This window comes from Aotus nancymaae, unplaced genomic scaffold, assembly GCF_030222135.1.
Source record: "Aotus nancymaae isolate 86718 unplaced genomic scaffold, 86718_ANA_hifiasm-v0.15.2.pri h1tg000059l, whole genome shotgun sequence".
NCBI lineage: Eukaryota > Metazoa > Chordata > Mammalia > Primates > Aotidae > Aotus > Aotus nancymaae.
Window position 1 is genome coordinate 57,092,785 of NW_026988473.1, and position 18,659 is coordinate 57,111,443.

The following is an 18,659-nucleotide window of genomic DNA, read 5'->3' on the forward strand; positions in this document are numbered from 1 at the left end:
CAATAAAATTAGAATTTCATTTAAAAATCTGACAAGGCATAAAAAAGTCATGCCCCAATCTCCCATTATTTATAATAAGAATTACAATAGTAACAGCAATAGTGGTTATTATGTAGAAAATTTACTCTACGTTAATTTTTCCTTCTAACAATCTCGCATGTTTTAAAATTCTTGCTACAAAGACAACTTTTAAAATTTAGAGAAGGAAATAACAATTTTAGAATTCTACCCCACATAGAAGGTAACTGCTTAAAGGGTCAAAATTTCCAAACTGTATTAAATTATTTTTGTACCTGAAAGAGTAGTTGTTAATTCTTACACAACCACAAAATGATATATCAACATAATTTTTTTCTTGTCACATCTAGCAATCTGGACTCTAATAAAGGTCTAAGTAAAATTAAAGAAGGAAATGCTTCAATTTCCATAGGAAAAGCTTCCATGTCATCCACTGAAAGCATTATTACTCCTTATCAACACAGTCATAATGAGAACTAAATCCGTGACAAAAAAATTAATCTTTCATAAACTGTGGAGAATGGGGCCCATAAAGAAGAATAAATCAACATACTTGTAAAAAGTATTCATTATTATTCATACTTGTAAATACTTTAAAAATATTGTAAATAATGTCTCCTCCAGGTTTAAAACCTTCTTTAAAATGATTCCAATGGAGCAAAGTGGGGGATCAAAGTGAGACAGAAGTAACAAGAAAAGGAAGGCATAAGTATACTATGGCTTCTCTCCAACAACCATTTCTGTTCTTAAGCCACAGAAAAGAAGTATACCTAGAATGGGACCTTCAATTCCAAGCTTACCTGTGCATACTCTCTTTCAATAGCAGCCTTCTTCTGACTGAATGTTCTAAAAATACAAAGAAAAATTAATTACAAAAAGGATAACCTAATAATCTCATGAAAATCTATCAATATACCTTCAAATACTGTCTGGTAAGATATGTAAGGGAAAGGATATTTTAGTCATCTTGATGTGCTTAGGAATACTGCTAACAGCATAGTCTCTACACTCAGAGGATCTACATTCAAACTCCAGCTCTACCTCTTACTAGCTGTATGACCTTGGCTAAGTCATTTGACTTCTCTCTTCCTCAGTTTCCTCTTTGCTAAAATGGGGATAATAACAGTACTCACTTCACAGGGATATTATAAAATTTAGTTATTTGAAACATATAAAGCATTCAAAATAGTGCCTACCACACAGTAAAAACTATATAAATGTTGGCTACTGTTATAAGAATAGCTAGTATATATTAGGCACTAAATTTGTTTACTGAACATAACCAATGTAATAGGGAACTAATGAAAACAAGGTGAAAATCAAATTTTGATCGGCTTCTGAATATGAAAAATGCTCAAGGCCGGGCACGGTGGCTCACGCCTGTAATCCCAGCACTTTGGGAGGCCGAGGTGGGTGGATCACAAGGTCAAGAGATCGAGATCATCCTGGTCAACATGGTGAAACCCTGTCTCTACTAAAAATACAAAAAATTAGCTGGGCATGGTGGCGCATGCCTGTAATCCCAGCTATTCAGGAGGCTGAGGCAGGAGAATTGCCTGAACCCAGGAGGCGGAGGTTGCGGTGAGCCGAGATCGTGCCATTGCACTCCAGCCTGGGTAACAAGAGCGAAACTCCATCTCAAAAAAAAAAAAAAAAAAAAAAAAAAAAAGAAAGAAAGAAAAATGCTCAAAATGTTTCCTTTACTCCAGTTTTGTATAAGCGTTACAAAGCCATGTACGAGGCCACTATAGATTGTGATATGATGGCAGTATACTTTCCATACATGTATAATATTTCAAAGATTCTAAGGTATACCCTTTTCTTTTCTTTTTTTTTCTTTCTTTAGAGACAGGGTCTTGTTCTGTTGCCTGGGCTGGAGTGCAGCAGCAAGATCCTAGCTCAATGCAGCCTTGAATTCCTGGGCTCAAGAGATCTTCCCACCTCAACCTCCTAAGTGGCTGGGTGGGACTGACACCACCACATCTGGCTAATTTTTAAAAACTTCTTGTAGAGAGGGAGTCTTGATATATTTCCCAGACTGGTCTCAAACTCCTGGGCTGACAGCAATCCTCCTGCTTTTGCCTCCCAAAGCACTGGGATTACTGGCATAAGCCAATGCACCTAGCCAATACACCCTTTACCTATACTAATATTTATGATACTAGAATGTATCTTTTAATTATGATTGGCAGTATTTTCCTCTATCTTAATGGTACATATAATAACAGTTACCTTACAAACATAGGCATTGTAGAGTCAACAAAATGTGGTACTACTAACAATTTACCTTGAATATCCTGAGTTTAAAGACTTTACTGTTATGTCCCAGGAATCAGTGCTCTTAAAATCATTGCACCAGGGCAGAGACATAAGAGTAAGAAGTAGAAAAAAAAAGCACTGAAATAAAGAAAAAGGCAAGAAATCAAAATTCTGACTTTAAAAATCATTTAAATTCACCAATATAACTTGATTCCTTATACTAAAATATAACTGATTAAGATCTTACTATATATTTTTTGAGTAAATAGCTAATTTCTTAATTTAAAAGTTAACAACAAAAAAAAGAAGTCTCACTTTAAACCTAAAGATTCATGCTTATTTAAGGGTGCTTCGAATGACCAATACAATATACAACGAATACTATGATTTTTTTAAATGTTTTTTAAAAAAAGTTTCAATGGATTCAAGGTTAAGCAATGAGAGAGGATTCTTGGAAGATGGCAGTTTAGTAAACACCAGCAATCTGACTCCCAGGCTAGGTAACAATTGCACTGGCAGAATAAATCATGTAACCATTTTGGAACTAGGAGTCACTTGATGGCTTGCAATATCCAGGGGAAGCCTTGGATGATAAATTATGATTAATTTTGGCCAATTTCAGCTCTTAGAACAGTGGCAGCCACCACCTTCCACCCCTAAAACCATGACAGGCAGTCATGCATATGTTCCTGCAGCACTTTTCAAATAGCTATCACAGGGAGGGGTAGGCAAAAAGGACCCTGACCTTAAAATATTGGGGCTTTGTGCTCTGACGTCAGACTGCTACTTCTAATCATGGAGGTGCAGAAAGAAAGGGGGTGACCACTGCTGTTGCATTTCCCTCAACATTGATGCAAGTTCCTCTCCCTCTGACTGAAGCGACTTCCAGGGTATTTAAAGAGCTGATGTCTTTTCCTTTTCCCTTAATTTTTCTCTTTTCCCCTTTTGAGAGCCAGATCTTAAAGAATAACCATTCTAAAGCAACCACATTTAAGGGAAAAATTGGAAAGTCACCACACAAGCCCAGGGGAAGGTGCAGGTTCACAAAAGACTTCAGAAAACCTGATGTTAACACCTCAGGCACAGCTCACTACAGACTACCTACAACATTTAAAAAAAAAAAAAAAAAAAAAAAGCCCAGGCGCAGTGGCTCACACCTGCAATTCCAGGATTTTGGAAGGCCGAGGTGGGCGGATCACCTGAGGTCAGGAGTTCCAGACCCAGCCTGGTCAACATGGCAAAACCTTGTCTCTAGTAAAAATACAAAAATTAGCTGGGCGTGGTGGTGCGTGCCTGTAGTCCCAGCTACTAAGGAGGCTGAGGCAGGGAATCACTTGAACCCAGTAGGTTGAGGCTGCAGTAAGCCGAGATCACATCACTGCACTCCAGTCTGGGAAACAGAGTGAGACTCCATCTCAGATTTAAAAAAAAAAAAAAAAAAAAAGCAAACCCTGGACAAAGAGGAAAATCTGATTTGCAGAGTTACCACAATTCTGGTATTCTGGTTCAAGTTGATTTTTTAAAAAAACAAAAAACAAATGAGAGCAGAGTTACCATATTATTACATTCAAATGTCCAGTTTTCAACAAAAATCACAAGGCATACTAGGAAGGAGAAAAGTATGGTTCATTCAAGGGAGAAAATAAGCCAATACAAACAATCCCTGAAAAAGAGTTGATGGCAAGTCTACTAAACAAAGACACTAAAACAATGGTCTTAAAGATGTTCAAAGAATTAAAGGGCAAAATGGCGAAACTAAAGAAAACTATGTTTGGGCAAAATGTAAACATGAAAAGAAAGCAGTGCTATGGGGGAAATTTATAGATTCAAATGCTTACATTATTTTACAAGATCAGGTCGGGTGCAATGGCTCATGCCTGTAAATCCTAGCACATTGAGAGATCGAGGTGGGCGGATCACTTGAGGCCAGGAGTTCGAGACCAGCCTGGCCAAAACAGTGAAACCTCATCTCCACAAAAAATACAAAAATTAGCTGGATGTGATGGCACACACCTGTAGTCCCAGCTACTAAGGAGGCTGAGGAAGGGGGATCACTTGAACCCAGGTGGCTGAGACGGTACCACTGCACTCCAGCCTGGGCAACAGAGCAAGGCTCCATCTCAAAACAAACAAACAAAAAAAACAAAAATGATAAATCTCAAATCAAAAACCTAACTTTACAACTTGAGGAACTAGAAAAAGAACAAATTAAACCCAAAGTTAGCAGAAAGAAGGAAATATTAAAAATGAAGATTAAAAAAGAGATAAATAGAGTAGAAAAATAACATAGAAAATCAATGAAACCAAAAGTTGGTGCTTCAGAAAGATCAACAAAATTGACAAACTTTACCTAGATGGACTTAGAAAAAAATGGAAAAACACAAATTACCAAAATCAGAAATGAACGTGGTGAACACTACTACTGTTCTATAGAAGTAAAATAACTGTAAGAGTATCACGAGCAATTGTACACACCAGCAAATTAGATAACCTAGAGGAAAACAAGGAAGAAACCCAATTGTCCATCAAGAAATGAATGGGGAAAAAAAAAAAAAAGAAATGAATGGATAAATACAATGTGGTATATACAATGAAATATTATCAAGCTTTAAAAAGTCAGAAAAATCAGATATATGCCCCAATATGGATGAAACTTAAGAATATTATGCAAAGGCCAGGTGCAGTGGCTCACGCCTGTAATCCCAACACTTTGGGAGGCTAAGGCGGGCAGATCATCTGAGGTCAGGAATTCGAGACCAGCCTGGCTAGTATGGTGAAACCCTGTCTCTACAAAAAATACAAAAATTACGCAGGTGTGGTGGCGAGGGCCAATAGTCCCAGCTACTCAGAAGGCTGAGGCAGGAGAATTGCTTGAACCCGGGAGGTGGAGATTGCAGTGGGCTGAGATCGTGCCACTGCACTCCAGCCTGGGTGACAGAGCAAGACCCCACCTCAAAAAAAAAAAAAAACAAAGTTTTTAAAATAAATTTGGTGCAGCCTAAGTGTATAATGTAATAAATAGTCTACAGTAGTATACAGTAGTGTCCTAGGCCTTTACATTCACATGCCACTCACTGACTCACCCAGAGCAACTTCTAGTCCCGTAGGCTCCATTCATGGCAAGTGCCCTATAAAGTAATATCATTTTTCATCTTTTTCCTTCTTAATTTTTAACTTTTAGAGACAGAGTCTCTGTCTCTCAGGCTGGAGTGCAGTGGCACAATCATAGCTTATTCTAATTCTGAACTCCTGTGCTCAAGTGATCCTCTTAACCTCAGCCTCCTAAGTAGCTAAGACAACAAGCACATGCCACCATGTGTGGCTAATTGTTGTTGTTGTTCCATTTCTTGCTATGTTCCTTAGGCTGGTCTTGAACTCCTGGCCTCAGGCAATCCTCCTGCATTCCCTCCCAAAGTGCTAGGATTATAGACATGAGCCACACTGTCCAGCCCATTTTTCAATCTTTCATAGCATATTTTTGTTTTATCTTTTCTATAGATATGTCTCGATATACAAATACTTACCATTGTGTTACAACTGCCTACAGTATTCAGTACAGTAGTATGCTGCATAGGTTTGTGGCCTAGAAGCAACAGGCTATACCACATAGCCTAGGTGTGTAGTAGGCTATGGTTTGTTTAAGTGTACTCCAGGATGTTCACACAATGACAAAATTGCCTAACGATGCACTTCTTAGAATGTATCCCCATCATTAAGCAATGCATGATTGTACATATATACATATATGTGTGTGTGTGTGTATACTAAAACAATAATGAAAGTTTTCCCTGGGTCATAGTATTATAGGCTTTTTTTACTATCTTCTTTTGCCTTCCATAATTTCTGGTATTTTATTAAACATATAATGTTTGAAAAAATAAAGTTGTTTTTTTAAAAAATGCACATTCATAAACATGTACACACACATTTTTATACTCATGTTCTTTTTCTAAAATTGGACTAAGAAATTATTATGACCAGTGCTACCAAATGTTATCTCCCTACCCACTACAAATAACCAAACAAAAGAGACTAATTCAAATGAACTATCTCATACTTTCACCATTTAAAACATCTAAAAAACCTACCTATATATTTTGTAGAAGGTTGGCTTTTTTATATTTCACAAAAGATAAAAGTAAATATTTAAATTATGTATTTATTACCCTTTTAAGTTTATATATAACTCATTTTAAAATAAGGACATTCACATGAAGTCCACAAGAAAAAGGAACTAATAGCTTTTGTACCCTTGATGTGCATATCAACTAATTTAAATATTCTTAGTGGCATTTTTAGTTGTTAGTAAAGTTACTTGTCTACCAACTAATTTCCTGTTCCAAAGCAAAAAAACAAATCTTGGATAACAACTACTGAAAATTCACATAATAAATATTTGGAAATCTATTCATTATAATGTACCATGTATCAAGAGAGCACAGCGAAAGAAACCTGATAATCTCCAGATGAGATGAAAAGGCATTTGCTAAAATTCTGAATCAATGTATTTCATAAACTTTTAAAAAATATTAATGGGTGTTATAATAAAACAAGTAATAACAAGTACTGGCAAGTATGTGAAGAAATCAGAACTCTCATACAGTGCTAGTGGAAATGTAAATGGTGCAGGTTCTGTGGAAAACAGTCTGGGAATTCCCAAACTGGTTAAACACATCATTAGCATATGATCCAACAATTCTATTCCCAGATGTACAGCCAGGAAAACTTAAAACACATGTCCACACAAAAACTGCTAAATGAATGTCCAGAGCAGCATTATTCATAATATCCAAACAGTGGAAACAACCCCAATGTCCATCAACTGACGAATGTATAAACAAGATGTGGTATATTTACATAATGGAATGTTATTCAGCCATAAGAAGGAATGAAGTACTGATACATGCTACAATATGGATGAACCTCAATAACATTATGCTAAGTGAAAGAAAACAGATGCAAAAGGCCACATATTTTAGAATTTCATTTATACAAAGTGTCTAGAATGGGCAAATCAGGCAGACAAAAAGTAAGTTAGTGGTTGCCAAGGCCTGGAAGATTGAGAAAAACTTTGCCACTAATCCAAAAGTACAGTATTTTTCTTTAACTAGATAAGCTGATTATAAAGTTCATATGGAAAAAATGAGCATGTAAAAATAGCCATAAAAATTCTAAAAAAGAGTAATATTTTTAAAAGCCTCCCCTTACCAGATGTTAAAAATTAATTTTAAAGTGACAGTAATTAAAACAGCTTGGTATTGGAATATAAGCCGACAGAGATAATAAAACATAAGTTAGGAATATACTTAAACATATCTAGAAATTTAGTAACTGAAAATTCTGAAGGAAAAAAGATGAATTATCAGTAAATTGTACTAGGATAACTTGATAGGAAGATCTAATGTTAAGTACACAAACAAGTACAGAATAATATATACTATCTTTTCATATTAAAATGTTTACACATATATATTTATGATAATTACAATACTTTTCCACATGTGAAAAACTGTCCGGTGCAAAAATGCCTACTGTGGGTCCCTTAGGAATCACTGTGATAGAACTCCCTAAAATACTACACGAGACTAGCCTTATAAGGGCTCCACATGAAGAAACTGGCAGTCGTAGCAGAAGGAAGACCTTTTACTACATTCCTGTTTGTACTATCTGAATGTATACTAAGTGCATATATATAACGCACATTTTTATTCAGAGGAAATTCACATAATACACAATCAACTGTTTTAAAGTAAACAATTCAGTGACATTTAGTGCATTCACAATGTTGTTCAACCACTACCTCTCCCTAATTTCAAACTTTTTCACCACCCTAGAACACTCCAGACTCATTAAGTAATCACGCTTCATTCTCCCTTCTTCTCTTCCCCTATCAACTATTAATCAATTTTTTTTGCGCCTACAAATTTGCCTATTCTGAATATTTCACATGAAAGAAATTATATGTGACCTTTTGTGTCTGACTTCTTTCACTTGGCATACTTTTTTTTTTTGAGACGGAGTCTCTGTCGCCCAGGCTAGAGTGCAGTGGCACGATCTCGGCTCACTGCCATCTCCGCCTCCCGGGTTCAAGCAACTTTCCTACTTCAGCTTCCCGAGTAGCTGGGATTACAGGTGCATGCCACCACGCCCAGCTAGTGTGTGTGTGTGTGTGTGTGTGTGTGTGTGTGTGTGTGTGTTTAGTAGAGATGAAGTTTCACCTTGTTAATCAGGCTGGTCTCCAACTCCTGACCTGATGATCCACACACCTTGGACTCCCAAAGTGCTGGGATTACAGGCGTGAGCCACTGCACCCAGCCCACTTAGCATGCGTTTTTAAGATTTATCCAAGTTGTATTTATACATACATTTTTAAGGTTTATCCAAGCAGTATGTATCAATATTCATTTATTTTTATGGCTGAGTAATATTCCATTCCATGGATATGCCACAATTTGTTTATTCATTCATTTATTGACAGACACTTAGGTTTCCACATCTTGAGTATTATGGTTAATGCTGCTATCCACATTCATGTATAAATCTGTACATAAAGATACATTTTTAGGCCGAGTGCGGTGGCTCACACTCTGTCACGAGTCTCGCTCTGTCACCCAGGATAGAGTACAGTGGCACAATCTCAGCTCCCTGCAACCTCCGCCTCCCAGGTTCAAACAATTCTCCTGCCTCAGCCTCCCAAGTAGCTGGGATTACAGGCACCTGCAATCACGCCTGGATTTTTTTTTTTTTTTTTTTTTTTTTTTGTATTTTTAGTAGAGACAGGGTTTCACCAGGTTGGCCAGGCTCTTCTCAAACTCATGACCTCAAGTGACCTCATGATCCACCAGCCTCAGCCTGCCAAAGTGCTGGGATTACAGGTGTGAGCCACCACGCCAGGCCAAAGATATGTTTTAAAATCTCTTAGGTATGTATCTAGGAGTGGCACTGGTATGTCATATGGTTATTCCATGTTTAACTTTTGAGGAAACGCCAAACTGTTTTCTATGACGACTGTACCATTTTACATTCCCACTGCATATTTTTTAAATTTAGTAGTTAAGTAAAACTAACCTTCCAAAATAAATTATATTGCATTCATTCAAAAGAATCTTATATGGCCACTAAAGGAATGCAGTAGCTATATATGTAATAGTATAGAAAGATGTCCTCAATTAACTGATGCAATCAACACTTACTGACTGGCAATAATAGATCAGACACTATATAGGTACTGATAATGGAACAGTGACTGAGACAGACAGCAAGTGGACTAACAGGCAATAAATCATTACATAAATAATTTAATAATAAATGAGATAATTATAAGTACTGTGAAGGAAGTCTCAATACACTGTCCAGCATTTTCCCAAGAGCTTCAGTAGAACTATAAAGCAAGATCTCATTTTATTTTTAAAAAACATTAATATAGGCCAGACACGGTGGATCACACCTGTAATCCCAGCACTTCGGGAGGTAGAGGCGGGTGATCACCTGAGATCAGGAGCTCAAGACCAGCCTGGCCAACATGGTGAAACCCCATCTCTTCTAAAAATACAAAAATTAGCTGAACGTGGTGGCACATGCCTGTAGTCCCAGCTACCTGGGAGATGGAGGCTGCAGTGAACCGAGATCATGTTACTACACTCCAGCCTAGGTAACAGAGCAAGACTGCATCTCAAAAAAACAAACAAACAAAAATAATATATACCTCTATGTAATGTAGACACCCGTATATACTCACAAGCACCTAGAAAACACATAGTTATGGGGAGAGGAAGAACACTCCAAGAATATGCTCCAAATTTTTATTGTTAGGGGAAGGAGACATGGGACTCTGATTTTCTACCCTGATTCTGTTTTTTTAATAATCATCTTTTATTTCTAAAATTGGAAAGAAAATTAATTTTAAATCAATTCATATACTTACATGAAAAAATATAAATTCCATATTATCTAGAAAGGAATAAATCCCTACAAAGATCAATTCTTTAATAAAATCTAATCATCTGAATAATTTTCTACAACAATCTGTTCAAGCAATTCTCCTGCTAGCGTTTCTGAAATGACTCCTCATCACTTTCAGGATAAAAATCTAAATTCCTTGACATAACAAGCTATCAGGACCTGACTGCTAGTGTGTCTTCATCTCTGTAAACTCCTCCATTCACACGTCAGCTAAGTTTAACAGTAGGCTCATGCTTTCATGTTCTAGAAAATGTGGTCTTTTCCACTTGGAATTTTTGTTTACCTGGGACCTTGGGCCACACCAAATCTATGCTAACAATGTGATTTATTTGGGGGTGGGTGGGATGATGAGCCTTGGGTCACTCAGTAACATCCCAACCTCTGGAGAGGCTGGAGGCTAAGGCCATCTGCATGAGTAGCAATCATGTCTAAGTGACTGAACCACAATAAAAACTGCACACTACCACTCAGGTAAGCTGTCCTAATTGGCAATACTCTGTGCATATTGTCACACATCATTGCAGGAGAAGCAAACACTGTACAATTCCACAGAGGACAATGGGAAGCTCTGATTGGAGCTCTCTTAGACCCTGCCCTATGCACCTCTTCCCTTGGCTGATTTTAAACTCTAATCTTTTGCTATAATAAATCATAACCTTGAGTAAACTTTCAGTGAGCTCCGAGAGTCCTAGCAAATTATTGAATCTGAAGGTGGTCTTGGGACCCACAAAATTGCAAGTTGTGTCAGCAGTTAAGGTGATCTTGGAGACCTCCAACCTTGAAGTTGGTGTCAAAGTGAAGGAGGTATTAGGGACTCCCGAACTTACAGCTGGTGTCAGAATTGAAAGCTGTCTTAGAAGAGCTGTAATGAACCCATTTAAATTTATCACAAAGATAAGCAGAAGACCTAAGAACATTCAAATTAGTAACAGTGGTAGTGAGGATGGGGTATGGATGAATGTTGAGAATAAAGATAGGACCAGGTGCGGTGATTCATGCCTGTAATCCCAGCACTTCGGGAGGCCAAGGCAGACAGATCACCTGAGGCCAGGAGTTCAAGCCCAGCCTGGCCAACATGGTGAAACCCCATCTCTACTAAAAACACAAAAATTAGCCAGATGTGGTAGTGCACATCTGTAATCCCAGCTACTCAGGAGACTGAGGCAAAGAATAACTTAAACCCAGGAGGTGAAGGTTGCAATGAGCCAAGATCGTGCCAATGCACTCCAGCCTAGCTACAGAGCCAGACTCTGTCTCCCCATACAAAAAAAACAGTAATAATAAAGACAAACACATCTATCAGAATGGTAAAAATTAGAAAGATTGAACTATAGCAATGAGGATAAAGAACAACGAAACTCTCACATGTTATTGGTGGGAATGTAAAATGGTACAATCACTTGGGGAAAACACTGGTCTTGTATAATTAAACTTACATTTATTTTGATATAACAATTCCAATGCTAGTTATATACCAAGAGCAATGAAAACATGCCCATAAAAACACTTGTACAAAAATATTTATAGTGTATTTAGTCATAAATATCCAAAAACAGTACAGGTGTTCATCTATGGGATCATGGATAAATAGCAACATATTCTTAAATTGAATAAAGCTCAGTAACAACAACAAATGAAGAAGATGACCACTTAATTTTTGCTACGTTAGTTGACCCCTGTTATTTTATAAATGACACTGCTTAAATATAACTAATATTAGTATATAAAAATATTTTTAGCATGGGCAGCAAATTTGTGTAAGGGAACTCATGCTTTTATCAGCAAATTGCTAATTGTTCATGAAGAAATGTCTTAATTTTGTTCTGGAATACAGTGGCTGTTTTTAAAGGTATTATTACAGTAAATATTCCTGTGAAGGAAGTCTCAATATATTGTCCAGCATTAAAATGATGACCTGAGAATACAAACAAAAAAATACTTTTAACAAGGCAAGCAGAATAAACAACTGAAGCTATGTAAGTCTGATAGAAAGCAAATTATTTGGCTCCTAAGAAACAATGTTAATTCACTAACATCCACTGAATATCTTCCGGATTTCAGTTATTCTACTAAATATGCACTGAGAATATAAAGATGAATGAAACACAGACCCTGCTCTCAAGGAATTCATTTGAATATAATATAAACAGATGACGCCAAGACCCACAAATGATATAGCCATAGAATGAAAAGCAGAAGTGTTCATATTTCTTATTAATTAGGTGATCTTGGGCAAGTTAACTTTCCTGACTGTGCTTCAGTTTCCTATCAATAAAATGGGAATAAAAAGAAAACCTACCTCATAGGATTATTATGAAGATTAAGTAAGTACATATTTATAAAGGACTTGGAATAAAGTTGGCACACAGCAAATGCGATCACATTCTACAGTTTACAAATACGAACTCTAATTCAGTTTAAACATTTCCAGTAAATGAATGTGCAAAACACTAACAAAAAAATACATTTTAAGTATTTCTCATCTTAAACAGAGAAAAGTCAGAATCTCCCCGCTTCTCCAGTCAGAAATCACCCAAAAGAAACAAAGAGAGTAAGAAACAACTGTAAATATAATCTCCAATAAAACTAGGAAACATATGTATGACATATAAGGAAACGATATGCCAAAAGGAGGTCCAACCTGGAATAAGAGGGGAAGGGCAAGCCACAAGGCTCCGAAACTCAAAGTGGGAGTACCTTTCTATAAGCATGCTTCCTGAGGTAGTAAACTTAAATTCTGCATTTGCAACAACAAAAGCAGGGAACAGGGCTGGCAGAGGAAGCTTTCCTGTTCATAGTTTGAAGAAATAGAGGAAACAGAACTAAATAAGGAATCACACAAACAAGCCACGCTGGCAGAAACTGAGTTGCTGGTGTGGCAAAAAGATAGTGAGAGAGCCTACACTAAACTAAGAACAGCCCTGCAGCAGCAAATCTTCACTAACTGGCTAAGAATAATTTCTTTTTTTAATTATTCACAAAACCTGCTCACAAAGAAAATTACTGTAAATTTGAAAGACACAACCCTGAGCTACCAACATCTGATATCCTAAAGTGCTATAGGAGAAAAAAACCCCTTCTCATTCAGAAATAAATCACCATAAAGGAAGCAGGAATGGGAGATCTAAACAAATGTAAAATTTTTAAAAGAAGAAAAAACAGAACAGGAAAAACATGGTAGTGAAAGGACACTCATGAGCAAAATGCTGCCATGAAAGAGATAATATATAACCAAATATTTAAAATGAATTTTTAAGCTTCTTATATTTAAAAAAGAAAGCAGGCCGAGAGCAGTGGCTCATGCCTATAATCCCAGCACTTAGGGAGGCTGAGTCGGGTGGATCACCTGAGGTCAGGAGTTCGAGACCAGTCTGGCCAACATGGTGAAACCCTATCTCTACTAATAATACAAAAAAAATAGCTGGGCATGGTGGCGGGCACCTGTAATCCCAGCTACTCGGGAGGCTGAGGCAGAAGAATCACTTGAACATAGGAGGCGGAGGTTGCAGTGAGCCAAGACTGCACCACTGCATACTCCAGCCTGGGTGACAGAGTGAGACTCCATCTCAAAAAAAAAAAAAAAAAAGAAAGCAAATACCACTTCTACACTGTCAAACCACAAGAGAATAGCAATGGTAAATAGGTGCATCCTTGTCTTCTTCCCGAACTTATAGGGCAAGTGTTCAGTCTTTCACCACTGAGTACGATGTTACTGTGGGCTTGTCATATGCGCCTTTGTTAAGGATGTTTCCCAAGCCTAGACTGTGTTACTACACTCCAGCTTGGGGGACAGAGGGAGACTTTGTCTCAAAACAAAAGGGAAAAAAAGGAAGTTTCCTTCCATTCCTAGTTTTCTGAGTCTTTTTATCATGAAAGAGTGTTAAATTTTGTCAAATGCTTTTTTTTCTGCCTCTACTGAGATAATCGTGGTTCTATGCTTCCTCTTATTAATGTGATGTATTTCATTGATTCTTTTTTTTTTTTTTTTTTTTTTTGAGACAGGGTCTCACTCTAGTCATCCAGGCTGAAGTATAGTGGCACAATCTCAGCTCACTGCAGCCTCAACCTCCCAGGCTCAAGCGATTCTTACACCTCAGCCTCCAAACAGCTAGAACTACAGGTATGCACCACCAGGCCTGGTTCATTTTTGTAATTTTTTGGAGGGATGGGGTTTCATCATGCTGTCCAGGCTAGTCTTGAACTTATGAGCTCAAGCCATCCATCTGTCTCAGCCTCCCAGGTGGCTCCCTGGGATTACAGGCGTGAGCCACCATATCCAGCCAGCCAACCAATTTATTGTGAACCACCTCTGCATTCCTGGGATAGACCTCACTTGGTCATGATGGATAATCCTTTTAATGTGTTGTTGAATTGAGTTTCCTAGTATTTTTTTCCATCTCTCTTCACAAGAAATAGTAATCTGTAGTTTCCTTCTGGTTTCTCTGTTTGATTTTGGTATAAGGGTAAAGATAGTCTCACAGAATATGAGCATTTCCCTTTTTTTTCTGTTTTTTGGAAGAGTTTTAGTAGGACTGGTATTAATTCATCATTAGCTGTTTGGCAGAATTCACTAGTAGAACCATCTAGAATTTCTTGTGAGGTTTTTTTTTTTTTCTAATTACTGATTCAATCTTTTCACTTGTTATTGAGAATTTATATTTTTTCCTGAATCAGTTTTAGTAATTTGTGTGTTTCTAAGATTTATCTATTTCATTTAAACTATCTAATTTTTGAAGAATTATTCATGGTATTCTCGTATAATCATTTTAGTTTCTGTAAGGTCGTAGTATCCCCACTGTTTTCTCTTTGCACATATTTACTCCCTCTCAATCGATCTATCTATTTTAGAGGCAGAATCTTTATCCCCACTGTATTTTCTGTTTGTACATATTTATTCCCTCTCAATCTATCTATCTATTTCAGGGACATAATCTTTCTACGTTATCCCCAGAAGCTCAAACTCCTGGGTTCAAGCGATTCTCCTGTCTCAGCCTCCAAGTAGCTGGGACTAAATTTACATGGGCCATGGTGCCCAGCTCTTCTTTTAGTCTAACATTTGTCAATTTGTTATCTTTTCAAAGTACCTAGTTTCATTGCTTCTCTTAATAATTTTTCTATTCTATATCATTTTTCTCTGATCTAATCTTTATTATTTTTTCCTTGGACTTAACTTGCTCTTTTTCTAGTTCTTAGAGTATAAAGCTAGGTTGTTAACTTGAGATCTTTCTTCTTTTTTAACACAGGCTTTTATAGCCATAAGTCTTCCCTGAATAAATAACTAGTTTCACAGCATAAGTTTTGGTATTGTGTATTTTTGTTCTCATTTGTCTCAAAGTATTTGCTAATCTCCCTAGTGACTTCTTTGACCTACCCATTCTTTAAGAGTATGTTTAATTTCTATAAATTTACGTATTTTCCATTTCCTTCTTTTAAATTATTTCTAGCTTCATTCTACCACGGGTAAAGAAGATACTTTGTATGATTTTGATCTTTTAAAATGAACTGGTAATTGCTTATAGTCTAACATATGATCTATCATGGAGAATGTTTTATGTGTACTTGAGAAAAATATACACTCTTTGTTGGGTAGAGTGTTCTATACATATCCGTTGGGTCTAGTTTGTTTACAGTATGATTAATTGGAATAGAATTGATAGTCCAGAAAAAACCCAAACATCTATGAGCAGCTGATTTTCAACAAGGGTGCCAAGAACACTAAATTGGCAAAGAACAGTCTCCTCAACAAATGGTGCCAAGATAACAAAATTTCCACATGCAGAAAATGAAAGTGGGTCCCTATCTCATTTCAAATATAAAATTTAAAATGGCTCAAAGACCTAAATGTAACAGCTAAAACTACAAAACTCTTAAAAGAAAGCACAGGGGCAATTCTTCATGACCTCAGATTTTGCAATGCATTCCTAGATGAGAAACCAAAAGCACAATCAATGAAGAAAAATTAGGTAAAATGGACTTCATCAAAATTTAAGTCCAGGTACAGAGGCTTATGCCTGTAATCGCAACACTTTGGGAGGCCGAAGCAGGAGGATCACCTGAGCCCAGGAGTTCAAGACCAGCCAGGGCCACATAGTCAGACACCATCTCTACAAAATAAAAAAAATTATTTAGCCAGAGGTGGCGGTACATGCCTATTGTCCCAGCTACGCAGGAGGCTGAGGTGGAAAAATCACTGAGCCTAGGAGTTCAAGGTTGCAGTAAGCTATGATTGTGCTACTGCACTCCAGCCACCAAGGTAGCATGACCCTGCTTCTAAAAATAAGCACACAGTGAGGTACTACTTCCTACCCACTAGCATGGCTGTAAAACAAAACAAAAAACAAAACAATAAGCACTGACCAGGATGTGAAGAAATTAGAATCCTCATGCATTGCTGGTGAGAACATAAAATTATGTATCTGCTATAGAAAACAGACTGGCAGTTCCTAAAAAAGTTAAACACTGAATTACTACGTAACACAACAATTCCACCCCAAGGTATATACTCGAGAGAAAACAGATGCTAAAACAAAACTCTGCACACAAATGTTCATAACAGCATTACTCATAACAGTCCAAAACTGGGAAAAAAACCAAAGGTCCATCAACTGATGAATGGATAAACAAAATGTGGTGTATACATACAACAGAATATTATTCGGTCACAAAGCAGTAAAACACTGACACCCCTGGGCACCCCTGTGCAGTCAAGCATCGGGCTTCACCACCCTGGCGGTCCTGCTTCTTCAGCATCCTCAGTCAGTTGGGGCTGTCAAGCCGGACCAAAAAGGTTGTTTCCCGCAGTTTCCCGTGAGTGGCCGCTCCAGCCGAAGCCATGACTAGAAAGAATGCGAAGGAAAACCGAGAGAGGCGGCGCCACCATTTTCTTCCTACCTCATCTTCCTTCACCAGCCTCTCGGTCACTTCAAGGGGAGTGTCGGCACCCACCTCTGTCCTGCCCCGTCCCCAACTAATGAGGCCTTTCCCGAGCTCTAAGTTTCCCCAGAAGATGTGTCCTTTGTCATAAAAGCACTCATAGCATTTAAGCGCTAATCTTCGAGGGAGGGCCGCGCACCCTGGAGGGCGTGTTCTTGGCCTGACACTTCTTCGCCCCTCAGCTTCCTACTGTGGCTATGACTTCCAGCGGTAAACATGTGCTGCCCCCACCACCCTTCTTACTCCAGCTCTCTTTGTGAACACACCCTGTTTCATAATCCTACCTCCTTGTCACCAAAACATACCAAGGGCCGTTCCTCTTCGCACCCTTCCTCCCTTCCCAAGAAAACTGTTCTACTATTAATAACAATGAAAAGAGTGCCTTAAGAGGAAGGCATTGACCTAAGCGCTTTACACGGTTTTTTGCGGGTTTTTTTTTTTTTTTTTGAGACGGAGTTTCGCTCTTGTTACCCAGGCTGGAGTGCAATGGCGTGATCTCGGCTCACCGCAACCTCCGCCTCCTGGGTTCAGGCAATTCTCCTGCCTCAGCCTCCTGAGTAGCTGGGATTACAGGCACGCACCACCATGCCTGGCTAATTTTTTGTATTTTAAGTAGAGACGGGGTTTCACCATGTTGACCAGGATGGTCTCGATCTCTTGACCTCGTGATCCACCCGCCTCGGCCTCCCAAAGTGCTGGGATTACAGGCTTGAGCCACCGCACCTGGCCTGGGGGTTTTCTTGAGACAGAGTTTCACTCATGTTGTCCAGGCTGGAGTGCAGTGGCGTGATCTCGGCTCACTGCAAACCTCTGCCTCCCGGGTTCAAGTGATTCTCCTGCCTCAGCCTCCCGAGCAGCTGGGACTACAGGCACGCGCCACCACACCCGGCTAATTTTGTATTTTTAGTAGAGACAGGGTTTCTCCATGTTGGTCAGGCTGGTCTTGAATTCTCGACCTCAGGTGATCCGCCCGCCTCAGCCTCTCAAAGTGCTGGGATTACAGGTGTGAGCCACCACACCCAGTCTACACACATTTTATTTAATCTTCCCACGACAGTCCTTAGGTAGGCAGAAATTAGAAAATTGAGGCACAGAAAAGTTAAATAATTTGCCAGGGCAATGCAGCTTCGTGGTAATGTTGAAATTGGAATCTATTGGGTGGCTAACTCTAAATCTGGTGCTATTATCATTCCTTTCTCTTTCCCAAATCCTGGGTATTCCTCTTTTTTTAGTTGCTTCTGTATGGGAATGTTTCTTCCTTAATGCTGTTTAGAAGTCCTTCTTGAGAAATTCGGCTTCTGTCTGATAACCCTCTTCTCAGAGCTCTCCTCACACAGACCCTTAAGTGTTTCTTACCAAGTGTCTAAGCTCTGAGCTTAATATTCTGCATGTCCAAAATGCTTATGCTTCCTTCAAAAAGTACCCCTAAACCAGTACCCACTAACCAGCCCCCTTCCTCTACCTCAATATGATGCTCATTATCATTA

General features: G+C 38.3%; 1 protein-coding gene across 7 annotated transcripts in view; it reads right to left on the reverse strand.

The window, feature by feature from the left end:
- FCHSD2 (FCH and double SH3 domains 2) overlaps positions 1-18,659 on the reverse strand; it is a 298,118-nt gene that overhangs the window by 233,412 nt on the left and 46,047 nt on the right. For 5 of the 7 annotated variants that reach the window (XM_012456918.2, XM_012456915.2, XM_012456914.2 and 2 more), the window contains one exon: positions 819-864. The exons of 1 other annotated variant lie outside the window; for it this stretch is intronic. In XM_012456918.2, the coding sequence (XP_012312341.1) occupies positions 819-864 (46 nt within the window). Of the gene's footprint in view, positions 1-818; positions 865-18,659 lie in introns of those variants that run through there. One more of the 7 variants, XM_064365265.1, reaches the window with a different exon arrangement.